Below are 18,126 nucleotides of genomic sequence, written 5' to 3' on the forward strand. Positions count from 1 at the left end.
CGTAACTTTATTCTTTCATGAGTTATTTACAAGTTTCTCTTTGTTCACAGCCAAGCTCTCCGATGTTGTTCCCGGGATCTGCTGGAGCCACTCGCCTAGCTTGGGAGTCACCGCACCTAGTGCTCCGATTACCACGGGGACCACCGTTACCTTCACCTTCCACATCCTCTCGAGCTCTTCTTTGAGCCCTTGGTATTTCTCCAGCTTCTCGTGTTCCTTCTTTCTGATGTTGCTGTCATTCGGAACCGCTACATCGATCACTACGGCCGTCTTCTTCTGTTTGTCTACCACCACTACGTCCGGTTGGTTAGCCACCACCATTTTGTCCGTCTGTATCTGGAAGTCCCACAGGATCTTAGCTCGGTCATTCTCCACCACTCTTGGGGGAGTCTCCTATTTTGACCTCGGAACTTCCAGGCCATATTCCGCACAGATGTTTCTGTATACTATGCCGGCCACTTGGTTATGGCGTTCCATGTATACCCTGCCTGCTAGCATCTTGCACCCTGCTGTTATGTACTGGATTGTCTCAGGGGCATCTTTACACAGCCTGCACCTGGGGTCTTGCCTGGTGTGATAGACCCCAGCCTCTATGGATCTTGTACTCAGAGCTTGTTCTTGTGCTGCCATGATTAGTGCCTCTGTGCTGTCTTTCAGTCCAGCCACTGGTAGGATTTCTGGATATCAGCCACCTCCTCTATCTGCCGGTGGTACATACCGTGCAGGGGCCTGTCCTTCCATGATGGTTCCTCGTCTCCCTCCTCTTTCTTGGGTTTCTGCTGCCTGAGGTATTCACTGAGCACTTGGTCAGTTGGGGCCATCTTCCCAATGTATTCTTGGATGTTCGTTGTCTCATCCTGGACTGTGGTGCTGACACTCACCAGTCCCCGGCCCCCTTCCTTCCGCTTAGCATACAGCCTAAGGGTGCTGGACTTGGGGTGAAACCCTCCATGCATGGTAAGGAGCTTTCTTGTCTTTATGTCAGTGGCTTCTATCTCCTCCTTTGGCCAGCCTATTACCCCAGCAGGGTACCTGATCACAGGCAGGGCGTAGGTGTTGATAGCCCGGATCTTGTTCTTACCGTTCAGCTGACTCCTCAGGACTTGCCTGACCCTCTGCAGGTACTTGGTGGTTGCAGCTCTCCTAGCTGCCTCTTCATGGTTCCCATTCGCCTGCGGGATCCTCAGGTACTTGTAACTGTCCTCTATGTCTGCAATGTTGCCTTCTGGTAGCTCGATCCGTTCAGTTCTGACTACCTTCCCTCTCTTTGTTATCATCCGACTACACTTCTCCAGCCCGAATGACATCACAATGTCATTGCTGTATATCCTGGTAGTGTGGATCAGTGAATCGATGTCTCGTTCACTCTTGGCATACAGTTTGATGTCATCCATGTACAGGAGGTGGCTGACAACTGCTCCGTTCCGTAGTCGGTATCTGTAGCCAGTCTTGTTAATGTTCTCACTGAGGGGGTTCAGGCCTATGCAGAACAGCAGTGGGGACAGAGCATCTCCTTGGTAGATCCCGCACTTGATGGTGACTTGTGCTATGGGCTTGGAGTTGGCCTCTAGTGTTGTACGCCACATCCCCATTGAGTTCCTGATGAAGGCTCTTAGGGTCCTGTTGATCTTGTACAATTCTAGGCATTCCAGTATCCAGCTGTGGGGCATTGAGTCATAGGCCTTCTTGTAATCAATCCAGGCAGTGCACAGGTTGGTCAGCCTGGTCTTGCAGTCTCGGCTGACTGTCCTGTCTACCAGTAGCTGGTGTTTTGTGCCTCTGGTATTCTTGCCAATCCCTTTCTGTGCGCCGCTCATGTATTGACCCATGTGCCTGTTCATCTTAGCCGATATGATGCCTGACAGGAGCTTCCATGTAGTACTGAGGCAGGTTATTGGTCGGTAGTTGGTTGGGACCGGTCCCTTCTTCGGGTCCTTGGGGATCAGGACCGTCTGACCTTCGGTTAGCCATTCCGGGCATCTCTCGTCAACTAGCAGCTGGTTCATTTGTGCTGCCAGATGCTCGTAGAGTGCAGTCAGCTTCTTCAGCCAGTAGGCGTGAACCATGTCGGGCCCTGGTGCTGTCCAACTCTTCATACTAGAGGCCCTTGCTTGGATATCTGCCACCGTGATGGTTACTGGACCCTGTTCAGGGAGGTCGCTATGGTCTGCCCTCAGATCCACTAGCCACTGAGCATTGCCGTTATGGGTTGCGTCCTTCTCCCATATGTTCTTTCAGTATTGCTCCGTCTCCAGCCTTGGTGGTGCTGTTCTCTTATTGTTCCCTTGCCACTGAGAGTACACCTTTGCTGGTTCTGTGGAGAACAGCTGGTTTATTCTCCTGCCTTCTATCTCTCTGGTATACCTCCTCAAGCGGCTGGCCAAGGCTGTGAGTCTTTGCTTGGCAGTTTCCAAGGCCTCAGGTATGGACAGCTTGCTGTATTTTTTATGCACCTTCTTTGTCGCACCTTTCTGCATCTCCGTTAGTTGGCTAACCTCCCTCCGTGCTACTTTGATCTTGCCCTCTAGCCTCCTTCTCCATGGAGGGTACTGCTCCTTGTGGCTGTTCAACTTATAGCCAAGCATCTCACTGATCACTGCTGCCGTATTGTAGATCAGCTTGTAAGCATGGCTGTAGGTATCATCCGTAGTGCTGCATTAACATCATCTAGCAGACCTTCTGAGGGTACTTCACGTAATCTTGGTAACCAGCTACGGGGGAATCCAGGTTTCAAGCTTGGCCATGATCCTATCTTTCAGGTCAGTTCCTCTCGCACTCAACTTGGGGGTGGGGGTGATGATATCTCCCCCCTGACCGTCATTGTGGATGTTGGGTATCGAAGAATCCATAGGTCCCTCATCCTATTCATATACATACAGTTAAGCCCATAATTATTCATACCCCTGCCAAATTTTGACTTAAAGTTACTTTTGTTCAACCAGCAAGTTCTTTTTTGATCAGAAATGACACAGGTGTCTCCCCAAAGATAATAAGACGATGTACAAGAGGCATCATTGTGGAAAAAAATATTTCTCAGGTTTTATTGATATTTTAGCAAAAAGTATCATGTCCAGAATTATTCATACCCTTCTCAATAATCAATAGAAAAAAGCCTTTATTGGCTATTACAGCAATCAAACGCTTCCTATAATTGCAGACCAGCTTTTTGCATGTCTCCACAGGCATTTTTGCCCATTCATCTTTAGCAATGAGCTCCAAATCTTTCAGGTTGGAGGGTCTTCTTGCCATCACCCTGATCTTTAGCTCCTCCACAGATTCTCAATTGATTCAAGTCAGGACTCTGGCTAGCCACTGCAAAACGTTAATGTTGTTGTCTGCTAACCATTTCTTCACCACGCTTTGCTGTATGTTTTGGGTCATTGTCGTGCTAAAATGTCCACTGGTTCCCAAGGCCAAGTTTTTCTGCAGACTGCCTGATGTTGTTGTTGAGAATCTTCACGTATTGCTCTTTTTTCATGGTTCTGTTTACTGTGATTAGGTTCCATGGTCCATTGGCTAAAAAACACCCCCAAAGCATTAGGTTCCCACCACCATGTTTGATAGTGGGGATGGTGTTCTTTGGGTTGAAGGCTTCTCCATTTTTATGCCAAATGAAGGCAACATCATTGTGACCAAATAATTCAATTTTTGTTTCATCTGACCATAACACTGAAGACCAGAAATCTTCTTCTTTGTCCAGATGAGCATTTGCAAAGGCCAAATGAGCTTTTGCATGCCTTAGAAGTGCCTGGAGAAGTGGTGTTTTCCTTGGTCTGCATCCGTGGAACCCAACAGTGTCCGTTGGACTGTCTGCCTTGAGACATTGCCACCAGCAGAGCCCAGATTCACCAGAATGGCCTTGGTGGTGATCCTTGGATTCTTTTTCACCTCTCTCACTATTCTCCTGGCCAGCACAGGTTTCACTTTTGGCTTCCGACAACGTCCTCTGAGATTTTCCACAGTGCGGAACATCTTGTATTTTTTAATAATACTTTACACTGTGGCCACTGGAACTTGAAAACATTTGGATATGGCCTTGTAGCCCATTCCTCACTTGTGAGCAGCCACAATGCACAGCCGCAGGTCCTCACTGAGTTCCTTTGTCTTAGCCATGAATGTCCACAGACCACCTGCAGAGAGCTGCTGTTTTTCACCTGTTGAGTTGATTAAAACAGCTATTTCCAATTAATCAGGGTAATTAGGATGCTTTAGAACAGCTTTGACTATTTGGAATGGATGGAACTTTGGATTTTCCCAGAGACTGTGACAGTTTGTAAAGGGTATGAATAATTCTGGACATGATACTTTTTGCTCAAATGTAAATAAAAGCTGAGAAATATTTTTTTTCCACAATGATGCATGTTGTACATCATCTTATTATCTTTTGTGAGACGCCTGTGTCATTTCCAGTCAAAAAATAACTTCCTAGTTGAATAAAAGTAACTTTAAGTCAAAATTTGCCAGGGGTATGAATAATTATGGGCTTAACTGTATATACATATATGCCTCTCACCAAGCAGGATCTCAGGAGCACATGAGTTGTTGCCAGAAGAATTTTTGATACAATGTTTCTTCAGCAAAACCTTTATCTTACACCCCGAAGAAGTCAGGTTTTCAACCTCCACCTGAAAACTTGCCAGAAAAGGAGTTTCACAAAAAACAGTGGAGAGAGGTTCAGGCTCTTACAAACCTGTTCTGGTCCCACTGGAACCAGGAATACCTACCTTCCCTGAAACAGAGGCAGAAATGGGCAGTGGCCCACAGGAATTTTCAGGCTGAGTTTAGTTCTGAGATTCGTTTTGGTTATTTGAGATTTTTTTTCCTTGTTTAAAAGGACTTGATCATTATGAAATGGATTGTTTATGTAACTTTATTTATCTTTGTATCATGTGATGACATCGCTTCCTGCTCAAACTTCCTGTTTTGAGAATAGCATTACAGCCATGTTGACCATGTGCTGAACTCTTTTCATCTGTGTTGAAGTTAATTCACTTCAAAATGGACATGTTAGAAATCAAACATAAATAAGTATGTCATTTTGAGGTTAATTCATGGCTGTGAACAAGCTTAGAGCAGTGCTAGCAGGTGCAGCTAATTTGAGAGTTAAGAGTGCAGATGCTGATTGCTTTTGTATTGTTTTTTTTGTTTTTGTTTTTGCAGTTTTCACCTGGATGTCCATTGAGATTTACAGGAACACTACACAAAGTATGTCTCAAAGACAAAATGCAGGGTTCATACGCCTTTTTCAGGGTCAAATTCAAGCACTTTCAAGGTCCCTTTTCAAACTTTTCCAGCACATAAAGTGTTTGTGCTAATAACATCATGTACAGTCAGACAGGCATGGAGAACAGCACTGACTGGGAGAGGCTTTAAATAGATCACATAGTTCAATTCAACATATAAGACTTTAACCTCCTAGGACCTGCCGTCCACATATGTGGACATCACATTTTGGGTTATTTAGACCAAAATACTCAATTTTGCTCTACAAGGGCCTGATATCCACTTACGAGGACATTATACTGCTACTGTTCTATCGAAATTTTAAATGAATATCCTCATATGTGGCTCTCATTTTTCTTAAAAACAAAAATAAAGTAAAAAAAAAAAAAAAAAATCTGGTAATTCTTCGTTTTTACATTCATCGGGCCCCAATATGCCCAAATATCAAAGAGAAATTAAAAATGCATGCCGTGGAAGAGTTCGGGTCTTAGGAGGTTAAGAATGCACAAGCATCTACTTGAAATTATTTATTTAATCTATCATCTATGATATTATGTACAATTCCAATGTATTTTGTTCATCTCCCTTAAATAAACAGGCAGCCTTAAAGTATGAAATATTCATATACAAAAACACAAATGTGTGTACTGTCTCAGTGGCTGATAGTGCCCATTTATAATGTTTAAGTAGTTTAAATGTGTAGGTGCTGACGATAAACACATTTTGAATGAAAGCCGGGGAACTTTGGTAGCACAGAAACAAGTGGCTATTCTTTCTGACCATATGGATCAGTCCCTCATATTACCATTATTTCACCCAAAGGCACCAAGTTAATACTTTAAAAAGCTGCAGCAATACACACAAATATAAACAGTACTTGGTGACTGTTAGATTTGTATTGTTTATTGTCATTTATGCTTAGAAATATTTACTCATATATGCTTAGAAGTATATAATCATTTGTAGATTGAAAGAATGTCTCATCCTAGGAGGTCTGTAACAACTCTGTGTAGCATGAAGAGGGGAGTGCGTTCACTCCTCTTCAGAGTGTTCTGGCATAGATCACACACCTCCTAGGAGAGGTCGTATCTTCTCTTGCTGATATATGGTATAGCAAACACACGTATATCTGTTTGAGTGTAAGAGCCTTTTGTTTAGATGGACCGTTAGACTCCTGGCACCAGCTTTGGGGAGTCTTCACAGGATCACATCTTGACCCCCCCCACACACACTTACAAAACCACAGGCAAGGTACTCCTTGTGTGTATGTATACGTTGTGTGTTGATGGGCCTATGCATATTCATGTAACCTCAATAAAAGAGCAGTGTTACGGGAGAGCGGACGAGAGCAACTGGGGTCAAGCGAAGGAACGGCGTTTGTCCAGTTCTCTCCCGTGCACGGAAACATAAAGAACTTTGCCTACTTGTGTCTTGCTTTGCTGTGTAATTAAATTGTCTTCAACGTTCCAGCGAATAGGTTTAAGCTACAAACCTATCAGTGACAACTTTGCTTTTAGCCTTTAACCCTCTGGGGTCCAGGGTATAATTGGCCGTTTTTGACTACTTTTGATTTGGCCTCTATATTTCACCTTTAAAAACTGTTTATCTTGCCAATCTGTTATTTTCTCATTTTGACATACTGTATCAGAACAATTTATCTAAAATCAGACAAAATTTAAAATACGAGTAGAAAAAAGTTATAATTTTGACTGTAAAAACCACAAACATGCCTAACGAATCATTTTCATAACTTGAAATGCAAATAGAAATTGTACATTAAAAAAAAAAAATATGCACGTTTTGCAAACAACAAAGTTATATGGTACTATTTACCTAAAAATGCAGCCAAGGCTCAGATGTATTTTATATAACCATTTCAAACTATTTACAGAACAATCAGGTGTTCTGCATCAAATAAGAAGGCACACAAATTATTTATGCAACTCCAAAAAATAGTTTGTGTTCACTATAAGACAGAGGAGAACAGCACAGGAATAAACCCTGCAGGTCTGACAGCAGGTGTGTCACTCAGCGTTTACGTTGCAATCTGCCTTTGGTGGCTTTAAGGCAGCAACTGTGACATTCACTAGTAGAACTGACACACAAAACAAAACAACGACTACACCACACACTAACTACACAAGACAACACACTAACTTGAGACTCCAAATACGGTAAACGTCACAAATCTACCATGTATCAAAACTCGCTCTCTCTTTCTTTCGCTCACTCCTAAAACTTCCCCCTCTTCCTAAACAACCAAATGCCACATGTTGCCATCACATTTTTTGATTGGTCGACATGGTACATTTTTCCACCACTAGGGAAGGAGTATTTTTTTCTTTTTCTTTTTTTCACTCCCAAGCAGAGAGTGTTTGCTAGCGCTGTCCGTAGAAAACGCCGTTTTTACCGTTTCAGAAACAAACATTGTGTGTATTTTTTAATCATAACTCTGCTTTTACATGGTCTATCAACACAATTTAAAAACTGGTATATAGTTGGAAGTCCGCACTTTCGACCCAAGTTGAAACTGAGACATCTGACCCGTCAACCCCAGAGGGTTAATCAGAAAGCCTTAAGTTAGCTAGTTATGTAACGGGCTAATGTTTAAAGTTTTCACTTGAGTAAAGTAACTCATATTACTGCTACTGCTAAGTAATGTTAGCTAAGTTCACAGCATATTCCATAAATCTCCATGCCTCTACTAACTGCATCACTCAGTGCATTTCAATCATTTCTCCAGCGAGTTTGATAGCTAGCAAAATAATCATAATTTTAAAAAACAGCATGTGTAACGTACACGTACTGGGAAATTATTTACTAGGACTCACCTATCATGCGACAGGAGAGCGCAAACTCCGCCATTGTCGTTTTCCAACAAACACTCATTAAAACAGCAACTGCGGGTATGTTAGCGCACTCATCCCCGACTGTTAGGGGGAGGGGCGGGGTCACACATTGAAACAGACAGAGGTGCAAGGCAGCCCAGGCGGGGAAATTTTGCTCTTTTTTTTGTCTGTGAAGGTTCTCAGTCATCCAGGTCATCGTAGTCAAAGGAGTTTGCAAAGAAAAGCGTCTGGACTTCTTTAAGTTGCTTGAAGACGTTTCACCTCTCATCCGAGAAGCTTCTTCAGTTCTAAGGTCAAATGGCCGAGAGTCCCAGATTTAAACCCAGTGGGAGTATCCCACTGCAGTATCCCCAAGGAGGGACAAAGGACCCCCTGGTGATCCTCTAATCACATGCGCCAAGGTGTGAAAGCGGGTGTGGGACCTAATCAGCCAGGGTTTCGGGTGAGCTCATTGTGAAACCTGGCCCCACCTTGTCATGTGAATTCCTGAGGTCAGATGGCCCAGGATGTGAGTGGGCGTTAAGGCGTCTGGGGAGGGAACTCAAAACTGGATTATAGATGGCAGACAGTTGGTGTCGTAAACCACCGCCTCTGTTCAAAGATGGTCGCTCACAGTGGACATAGATGGCCTCTTTCACTCCTCTTTCAAACCATCTGTCCTCTCTGTCCAAAATGTGAACATTGGCATCCTCGAAAGAGTGACCTTTATCCTTAAGATGCAGATGGACTGCTGAGTCTTGTCCTGTGGAGGTGGCTCTTCTATGTTGTGCCATGCGCTTGTGAAGTGGCTGTTTGGTCTCAATATTACATTGGCGAGACCAAACAGCAGTGTGAGTACTAACAGGACCTAGATAACGAAACAGCCATATTTCCCTCACATTGGTTTCTTTTCACTGGCTCCCTGTTACATCCAGAATTGAATTTAACATCCTTCTACTCTAATACAAAGTATTTTAAGCTTAAAAATTGACTTTTTCTTTTCTACTTTTGTCCACTTTACTCAAGGTCCTTGTATACTCACCACATTGGTTGTACTTAACTTGCTACCGGTAATATGCTTCTATTTACACTCGTTTTTAAGGCCCAGAGAGCCAATGCAGTATTCCCCCAAACAATAAGTAGAGCCACTCAAACAACACAGCCACATTAGCGATAATATAGCAGAACTCAAAACTAGAAGCCTAAGTGTTTTTCCACCAAGTCTCACCTTTTCAAACTACTGAAACTGCATATCTCCCTCTGAATAGTCTATGAATCTCTGAGCCTCTCTATTGATATTTGTAATATTGATATTAGAAAAATCGAGGTGTAAACTGCAACTAACAACAGTGGACATGACAGCAGTTTGATATCATTTTAAAAATCAACTTTGTCATTCACAAGGCACCTGGGCAGATATAAAAATCGCCCTTACCCTTGATTCTCCTACCCCTCGACCAGCTGTAACAGCTGGATGCTGCTGCCTTAGCCTGGTTCTAACAGACGTGTTCCCCTGTTGACATGGGGGGTCTTGACCTTATAATGTAAAGCTCCTTTAGGCGATTGTTGTTGTGAATTGGTGCTGTGTAAATAAAATGTCACATGGATTCTTATATTTAAAATTATACTACTTTGTCCAAATACCTTTTAAACGATGAAGATAAATACTGAACCTATGAAAATGGGAAACTACATATAAAAATGTCTATATTTCCTAAACAGCTCATGCACAAACACCTACACATCAGTCAAATCTTGATTGTTTAATTTAAAATCTGTTGTTGTATATACTAGAGATGGCACGATACCACTTTTTTATGTCCGATACCGATATCATAAATTTGGATATCTGCCAATACCGATATGAATCCGATATAGTGTGTTTTTTAATCAATAAAACTGTTTTTTAATATCTTGCTGCATTTTGTATAAGTTCATACTCAAGTTTAAATAAACAACAACACTAAAGCTATTCTGTTATACCTGTATGTAAAAAATACACTGCACCCAAAATATTTCATAGTTCAGCAATACTGATTAGTCTAATAAACTTAAACCTACTCCATCCCTCCTATTCTAGTATTTTAAAGAGTACTTAGCAGAAATATTAAGCACCCTAACTAATAGGGTGCCAAACTCCCAGCAAAGAAAAATAGGGAACCGCCCCCCACCCTCCACCTCATGATGCTTAATCAATGTAATCAACTTTAATTTGATGCAGTGTGAAAGAAAATGCACAGAAATAAATTATTTTTCAAGAATAATTAAATAGATTCAACATCTTTCTTCAACAGAATTGCAGACTGCACAGATGGTATCTTCCCAAAGGAAAAAGTACTATAGCTTACTAGGGTATATTAGACCTAATAGTTACTATATACAGTAATGGACTTCTATACATTTTACATCAGATTAAAACTTTGGGTGTAAGATTCAGATAATTATTTATTAAAAGCTAGACATTTTAAATGAGAATAAGAAAGAAAAGTATGTCTTTGTGCCCCTTTTCCCTGTTAATGCCCCATATCCCCCCTGGCTAAACTTTGCTAGATCCGCCCCTGCACAGTTATCAGCCGTCAGCTACGTAGAAAAGGATCCTGGTCTAGAAAGTAATATTAAATAAATTCTAACGACAGCTTATCAAGGTTAAACGTGCTGCTGTTGTTCAGCCGCTGGTTTCCTCTTTCTGGTGCAAAGTGGGCCAAAAACAAAGAAGAGAGACGGACTGGCGACAGAAAAGCCGATCAGCTGATCATTAATAAGTTGGAGCGAGAAGAGGCAGTCGCTCCATATATCGGTTGTTAAGCTTAACGTGGGAATGCTTTACAAACATTCAGAGATGAACTTACACACTTGCTTTACTTCTCTCTGGGATAACTTCCTCGGAGATGAAATGCTGGATTGCTAGGAGGCTACAAATACACACAGCCGCTCTATCACGTGAGCACACTGCTCCGATGTGCTACGGTTATGAGCCGAGTTACGCCGTGTCGCAAGTTTTGTGAGGTGCTTTTTTGATATTTAATGGATCGGATTACATTTTTTATTTCTCTCCGATATCCGATCCAGTAATTTACGTCAGTATCGGACCGATACCAATACGTAATATCGGATCGGTCCATCTCTAGTATATACTGGATAGCAATATAATAAAAATCAAAAGACTCAGGAGAAGAAGTATTGTAAGATATTCAACCACTAGATATGTATCCCAGTGTTTTGGGGCAACACAGTGGTGCAGTGGTTCACACAGCCACTTCTATGCAAGGTCCCTGGTTCTAACCCAAGCCAAGGGTGTTTTTCTGTGATGTTTGCATGTTCTCCTGTTCCTGCTTCACTACTCCCTGGGTACTCATGAAAGCATAAAAAGCATATCACCTCACACCAGTCTGAACGCTATTGAAAAGAAGATGTGTTTTCAAAAGAGACTTAAAAACCGGAAACAAAGATACCTGTCTAATATTTAAATGCAATGTATTCCAAAGAGGGAATATAAGGCTGAAGTACCTCCTACGGTTTCCTCGTACAAGCATGTCAGGTCAGGTTCAACTAGTGATTTTAAATTGGCCATAGGCGTAAGACATATGAAGTGCTTGAGCCCCAAGGGTCTTTCTGAGGTTCCTGTTCAAAAATGACATGCTCAAAATGAATAGGTTTTTTTTGCAATTACAAACTCTGTGTAAACAATTTTGGTATCAAAGCAAAGCTAACAATTGTGAGATGTCATCAGAGGTGTAAATATTACAGCAGATATTGCTGTGCGCTGTAGTTACTGAGGCTGGAACATAGAAAAAGTAAGCAGATTTTATTTTGGGATTTTTTTTTTTGCCTATAACCACTTTGAAAATATGCTTCATTAGACATCAAACTCCACAAAACCAGTAATCAACACACAGAAATGTTACAGTGGGTTTAATAAACTCATAGTCTGGTGTTTTGCCATTTGGCATATTTTGGAACCATCTGTAAGTTGAAATTTCTTAGGTATTGAACAGCAGAAATAATTTAACTTTATTCACATGCCTAAAAATTCTTGTTTTCTTTGTTTTTTGAAGAATTACCCACACAATTGACTATACATTTAATCGTGCTGGTGTCACTAGTCAGTTCCAGACAAACCAGTTGTTTAGAAAGGAATCTAGAAAGGAGCCAGTTGAGGCTGTCTCTTACTGGCTAAATTGTTCCGGCAGGGGATGTCCTACTGGTAGGAGAACCCGGGGTAGACGCAGTGCATTGTTGGCGAGATTACATCTACCAGATGACCTGGAAACTGCTTAAAGTTTCATAGATAAGTGCATTATTAGTAATGCACAGCACAATGTGCCACACTTTTCAGTTGTGTTTTATTTATTTAGATGCTCATTTGTCATATTTGAGTAATACGTGAACATCTTTTGTAATAACATGTTTTCATAAAGTAAACATCTGTTTATTTTAAGTGTTTTTCTTCATTGTTGTCTAGAGTAAAAGGTGCTATGTTCATAATACATGATACGAGATATCACACAGTTAAGAAGAATGTGAACGGTTTTAAATGCCTTTGCTATTAGTTTTTGGTGTTGTCCATTAAAATCTGAGTAATTCTTAGTTTTAAACTAGTTTTAAAGTTTTTTCACCCTTGTTAAGTTTACTAAGAAATTAGTAGACTTAACAAGACATTCCTAGTTGCTACATCTCTCTATGATGGGTCAGCTTTTCTTTATGAAATATGGTTGTTTGGAGCAATTCCCAAAGTCTTTGCACTAGACAATTTACTTCCTCACCTCCCTGAAGCTTAGTTTGCCATCAAAGTCTTCATCCACTTCTTTGATCATGTTTTTCAGGCCCAGGTGGGTCTGTGGAGCTCCCAGTTTCTCCATCATCAGCTTTAGCTCCATCAGGTCGATGAAGCCGTCTTTTCCAGTGTCATACCTACAAACCATAAAACCCAGACAATGTCAAATTCAGTCAGCTGGGAGTATGAAGACACCACATTTAATTCACACAGTCATTATGTTTCCATTTGTAAAAATGTTCAATGCAATCAGATTAAAACATATCTGCACCTAACTTATAACATTTTTTGAATAGGAAATAAAAACAAAATCCTAAGTCAGTCAACTATCAACAGCACTACGCAAAGCAAACCCATGCAGATACAGGGGCCTCAGCTTTGGTTAGAACCAGGATGGGAGTTCTTACACCTTCTCAAAAGTGTGCCCTTACATTGGCATCTGATTAAATCTGTAGAAAAATCTGCATCTGTAGAATGTGTGAGACAAACTTCTTAATATGAATTATGTAAAATTTCAGATTTCTACTGTTATCACTTTTCTTGAATGACTGTGTAAAATCTCAATGCAGTAGATTACAGTTAACTGTTTTACAGTTCCAGACAAACCAGTTGTTTAGAAAGGAATCTAGAAACTAAAACAGTTAACCGTTTTAGTCAAGAGAGATCAGTAATATTAAATTATTTGAATTAATATCAATGCTTAGCAATAAATACAGATAAAACTGATATGTGTCAGTTAAATATTTTTGCGTTATTTAAGGTTTTTAACTATGAGTCACCTCAAAAACTCTGGCTGCTGTTCATCTGTAGTGAGCGTAGCCTGTTTACTTCAGCTATCAATATGCCAAGTATCCAGGTTTTTCTGAACTCTGGAAAAGGCTGTAAAACATTATGACAGGAGTCCCATAAAAATCGATGAATCAGTGAAGCTTACTCCTGTTTGATGAAAGGGATAGCGACAGTGGATTGCTAAGGATATCTTGAATTTTTCTGTCAGTAAGCGCTGCTGGTTTTGCTGCTGTTGGCCAGCATTAGTGAAACTTTCTTTGAAGTGCATCGAACATTGATAGACTCACACTCATACGGTGTGACAATGTAATCAAACTGTTTGTCAGAAAAAAAGTGTGACTTTTAGGACACTTGACCTTAACATTAGCAGCATAAGCTGCTAGCTTATGCAAGCTGTTGTCTGTGTTTAGCCAGTTTGTTCTCAGCTGGGGTGCCTGTAGCTCAGGCGATCAAGCAGGTCACCTATTAATTGGAAGGTTTGTGGTTTAAACACTGGCTGCTCCACTCTGCATGCATAATATCTGTGGGTAGGATGCTAACCCCAAGTTGCTCCCTAATGCATTCATCAGAGTGTTAATGTTAGATTGAAAGCAAGAAGCCAACTCTAGTAGCAACCAACCCATAAGACCCCCTGTAACCCAAAGGACCCAACATGATAATGAAATGATGAGAAGCTTGCGTTTTGCTTTCTTTATTTGTTCATAATGTCAAAGTGTGCTTCAGCACTTTGCAGCGCTCACTGCTCTGGCTTTGCACCGACTCTCTGCTCGAGCATGGTTCTTCTTTTTGTACTGTAGAAAGTGGTCAGTCAGAAACTCTACATCAGGGGTAGGCAACCTTTCTGATGATGTGCCATCTAAAATTTCCTCAGAAGTCAATGTGCCATATGATTGCATTAGCAATAAATTTAATAACACTCTATATTAACAGTTACTCACTATATAGAACAACTTTATAGAATTATATTTGTTCACAGATGTTGGCAGCTATCAGCAAATAGTTATCAGCTATTTTGAAATAAACAAAAAAAGACACTTTTTATCCATAACAAGAACTCCATAACAGTAAATGAACTGTACAACAGAAAATGCAAATGCTATTTATGGTCTTCTCACAACAATGATAAGAAAAATAAACTGGGCCAATATGTCATGTTTGTTAATACAGAGATACATATGTTAATGTGATCTCTCGTCTCCCACTCAGAGACACAGGTCTCTGAGTGTCCAGCATTAAGACAGCTAGATGAGGACACTCTTCATGTGAGAAAAAAATCTGCTCACACAGATATGTAGAGCCAAATAATGTCAATAAGGCCTCTGCAATGTTCTGAAGACAGTTAAACTATTCAGGCAGTGATGTCCAGCAGGTGAAAATGCAAGCTCCATGAACACGCACAGCTATGGATTCCAGCTCAGTTCATAATTCTGCAAACTTTGACCCCCACAGAGTCGAGCTTTTGAAGTGTGGGAATGTGTGTAACACCCATCCCACGTTCTATTGAGAGGGGCCCTGGGTTCCTGTTGTTACTTTCCTACTGATACTCCCTTTTTGATGCTTATGGTAATAAAACTACACTATATGGAAATAAACCACACACAAGCAGGTCAATTATAAAGTTAACTCCAATTTAGTGAATGATTAGTTCCAAAAAACACAACAGAAAATAAGTAAAATTAATAAAGTTTGTTAAACAATGGTAAGGTATTTACCTCAACAGAAACAAAATAATCAAATAATATTGTGGGCCCACACGCACTCTCACCAACACACACACACCTCAAGTGCTACAGTCTTTCTGCTAGCAATCCCTCGTTGCAGGCCTGAGTCGTGGCTCGAGTGCGTTGGGACCTAAAACAATATGGTCGCTTCACTTGTTGCCAAGCAATAAAATAAAAAGCACGTGCAAACAATAGTACTCACACCTCCAGGCAGTTCAAGGGGATAGCGGGGGAAACTGGGTCAAGGCCACCAGCAGGCTGTGGCAGCAGCACTCACAGTCATCCTCTCCACGTGCTCCCACGTGAACACATAACTTCAGCACACCAGCAGAAGGGACCTCTCTGACACGCCAGCAAGATGTCCGTCTCCTCCTACTGAATCACACAACCCCGCTAGATGCCAGTTCATATGCGGTAACATTCAATCTTAGCATTAGCTTAATAAATAAAAACAGAGCAGAACAAGAGCTTAACGAATATGCTAGGCTACGCTAGCGGCTAATCGCGGTTAGCAGTTAGCCCGTTTTACACAATAACCAGAGGTGGGACCAAGTAATTGTTTTGCAAGTCTCAAGTAAGTCTCAAGTCTTTATCGTTAAGTCACAACTCAAGTCTCAAGTAATGTCAGGCAAGTCAGAGTCGAGTCTCAAGTCACTGGTGTAAAAGTCCGAGTAAAGTCACAAGTCTGAAACTTTGAATTTCAAGTCCTTTCGAGTCTTTAAAAAAAAAAAAAGAAAAAAGAATGTTGCAGTTATATGCTACATGTAAATATTAGACCATGTAATTTTTAAATCTGTTTTTCTCAACACATGATGAAATACTGAACTTAGAAAATATACACAAATTGTGAAATTGCACCTCTATAAAATGCAGCTCAATTAAACTTAGCTCCAAGAATAATTTTCACTGCCAGTTCTGAGATAAGCTGCATGTTATTCTTGGATACGCTTGTGGGACCGGCTTTAAAATCGCATCACAAAAATATCATACACATTAAAAAAAAAAAAAAAGTATCACCAACGTAGCCTGGACAACATTTGCTAGTTAGATGAAGTCCGCCATCTCATCGTAGCAAAAGAGAAGCACCACCATTCTTTATGCAACTTCAACTGTCGGACAAAGTTGGAAGTTGTTTCATCTCCGTCTGTGATTCTCTTCTTGCATGTTTTGCATATTGCATTTCAGTTTTTTGTTGACTACTTCATAGTTTATGTACCTGAAAAAAAATAACTACTCGCAGCATTTTTTTTTTTTTTTGAAAAAAATTGGGTTAATTTGATTGGCTGTGCTACAGCTCACGCACACATACGTAAGGAGTGTGGTTTGAATAAATGAATGAATGAATTGAATTAATGGTGCACACTTTCTATATAATATGCGTGTTAAATTTTAGACTTCGGGTAACATATCAAGTTTTTTCAAGTAAACCGGTTCAAGTCCAATTCAAGTCCCAGGTCACTGGTGTAAAAGTCCAAGTCAAGTCACAAGTCTTAGAACATTTTTTCAAGTCAAGTCTAAAGTCATAAAATTAATGACTCGAGTCTGACTCGAGTCCAAGTCATGTGACTCGAGTCCACACCTCTGACAATAACACAATGAACAAGTGTCAGACAAAATTCACATTTACCTCACAGTAGGGTACGACAGATCTCCACTCCAGTTAACTATCCGTCAACCTGAAAATAAGTTTGTCGCCCTTCTATGAACTCACACGACACTGTTGTTCAGCTCTCGTCTCTCTCGCTTCCTGCAGAGTGCACTCGGCTCCCCACTTACTCCCACCCCCTCTACCTGAGACTACTTCAGGGTTCACTGGAGCTGTAGTACATATCAATACCATATCAAAAATAATGACATAAACCTCAAAATACAAATAAAAAGGCTGTGCATTTAACTGACACATATCACATACCTTACAGGGATTTGTATACATTCTTGAACACAGTGAACATTTGCAATTAACTATGAATATAAATGAACTATTTAAATAAATGAGCTACTTATATAGCCAGGGCTACACCCTCCCCCTTCTGAATGTCCCCATCAGACCTACTTTCATTAGGCCAGTTAAAACCCCACTAAAGAGTACTGGCTAGTGCATTACCATTTAGGAGTCAGGGTCGTAGCAAATCTGAATTACCATACCTCGGTAACTAATAGTCACAGGTCTGTCAGTGGGCCTTCCAGGTTCATCATAACTGAGGCGCAGAACAGGTCTCACTTTCCTTTTTGTTTTGGGGTCATAGGGTGAGTCAGCACCCCCAACTGACACACTAGGTGTAGGAACATCTCTCTCCTCCAACTCTTCAGCCACCACAGAGTCTTGGTGTTGGTGTGAACTTTCCTCCGTCTGATCTACTGCTACTGGGAGTTCTTCCCCCTGTTCCTCCACCTCGGACAATTCATGAACACTGGGATGATCACTTTCCATCTGGTCAGGAAGGCTCACAACCTCCTTTTGCTCAGCCCCCTCACTCCGAGGTCCAAGACTGTCACGAAAGGCTAAAGGAGGTTCATAGTAGGCACACTGTTCTTCAGACTCTGAGGACCAATCATCTTGGCTCAGATGCTCCAAATCTTGTGTCTGACTTTCATTTTCACACCTTACTTGCTGTGCCCTGGTCCTTGGTCTCGCTGTCTTTTCTGATGGAGCAGACATCCTGACCAGGTAACCAAGGGGAAGCAGGTGATCCCTATGCACAGTCCTCACAATACCAGTTCCTCTCTCTGGTTTTACACGATACACAGGGAGATTGGGTAACTTGGCGATCACTATGTAAGGTAGTGAGTT

At 41.2% G+C, this 18,126-nt stretch overlaps 1 protein-coding gene across 1 annotated transcript in view; it reads right to left on the bottom strand.

The window, feature by feature from the left end:
* The window catches only part of efhd1 (EF-hand domain family, member D1), a 54,944-nt gene that overhangs the window by 11,976 nt on the left and 24,842 nt on the right, over positions 1–18,126 (bottom strand). The window contains exon 2 of the mRNA XM_039622874.1: positions 12,815–12,962. Coding sequence (XP_039478808.1) covers positions 12,815–12,962 — 148 coding nt within the window. The remainder of the gene's footprint in view (positions 1–12,814; positions 12,963–18,126) is intronic.

Source organism: Oreochromis aureus, linkage group 14 (assembly GCF_013358895.1).
Source record: "Oreochromis aureus strain Israel breed Guangdong linkage group 14, ZZ_aureus, whole genome shotgun sequence".
Taxonomy (NCBI): Eukaryota; Metazoa; Chordata; class Actinopteri; order Cichliformes; family Cichlidae; genus Oreochromis; species Oreochromis aureus.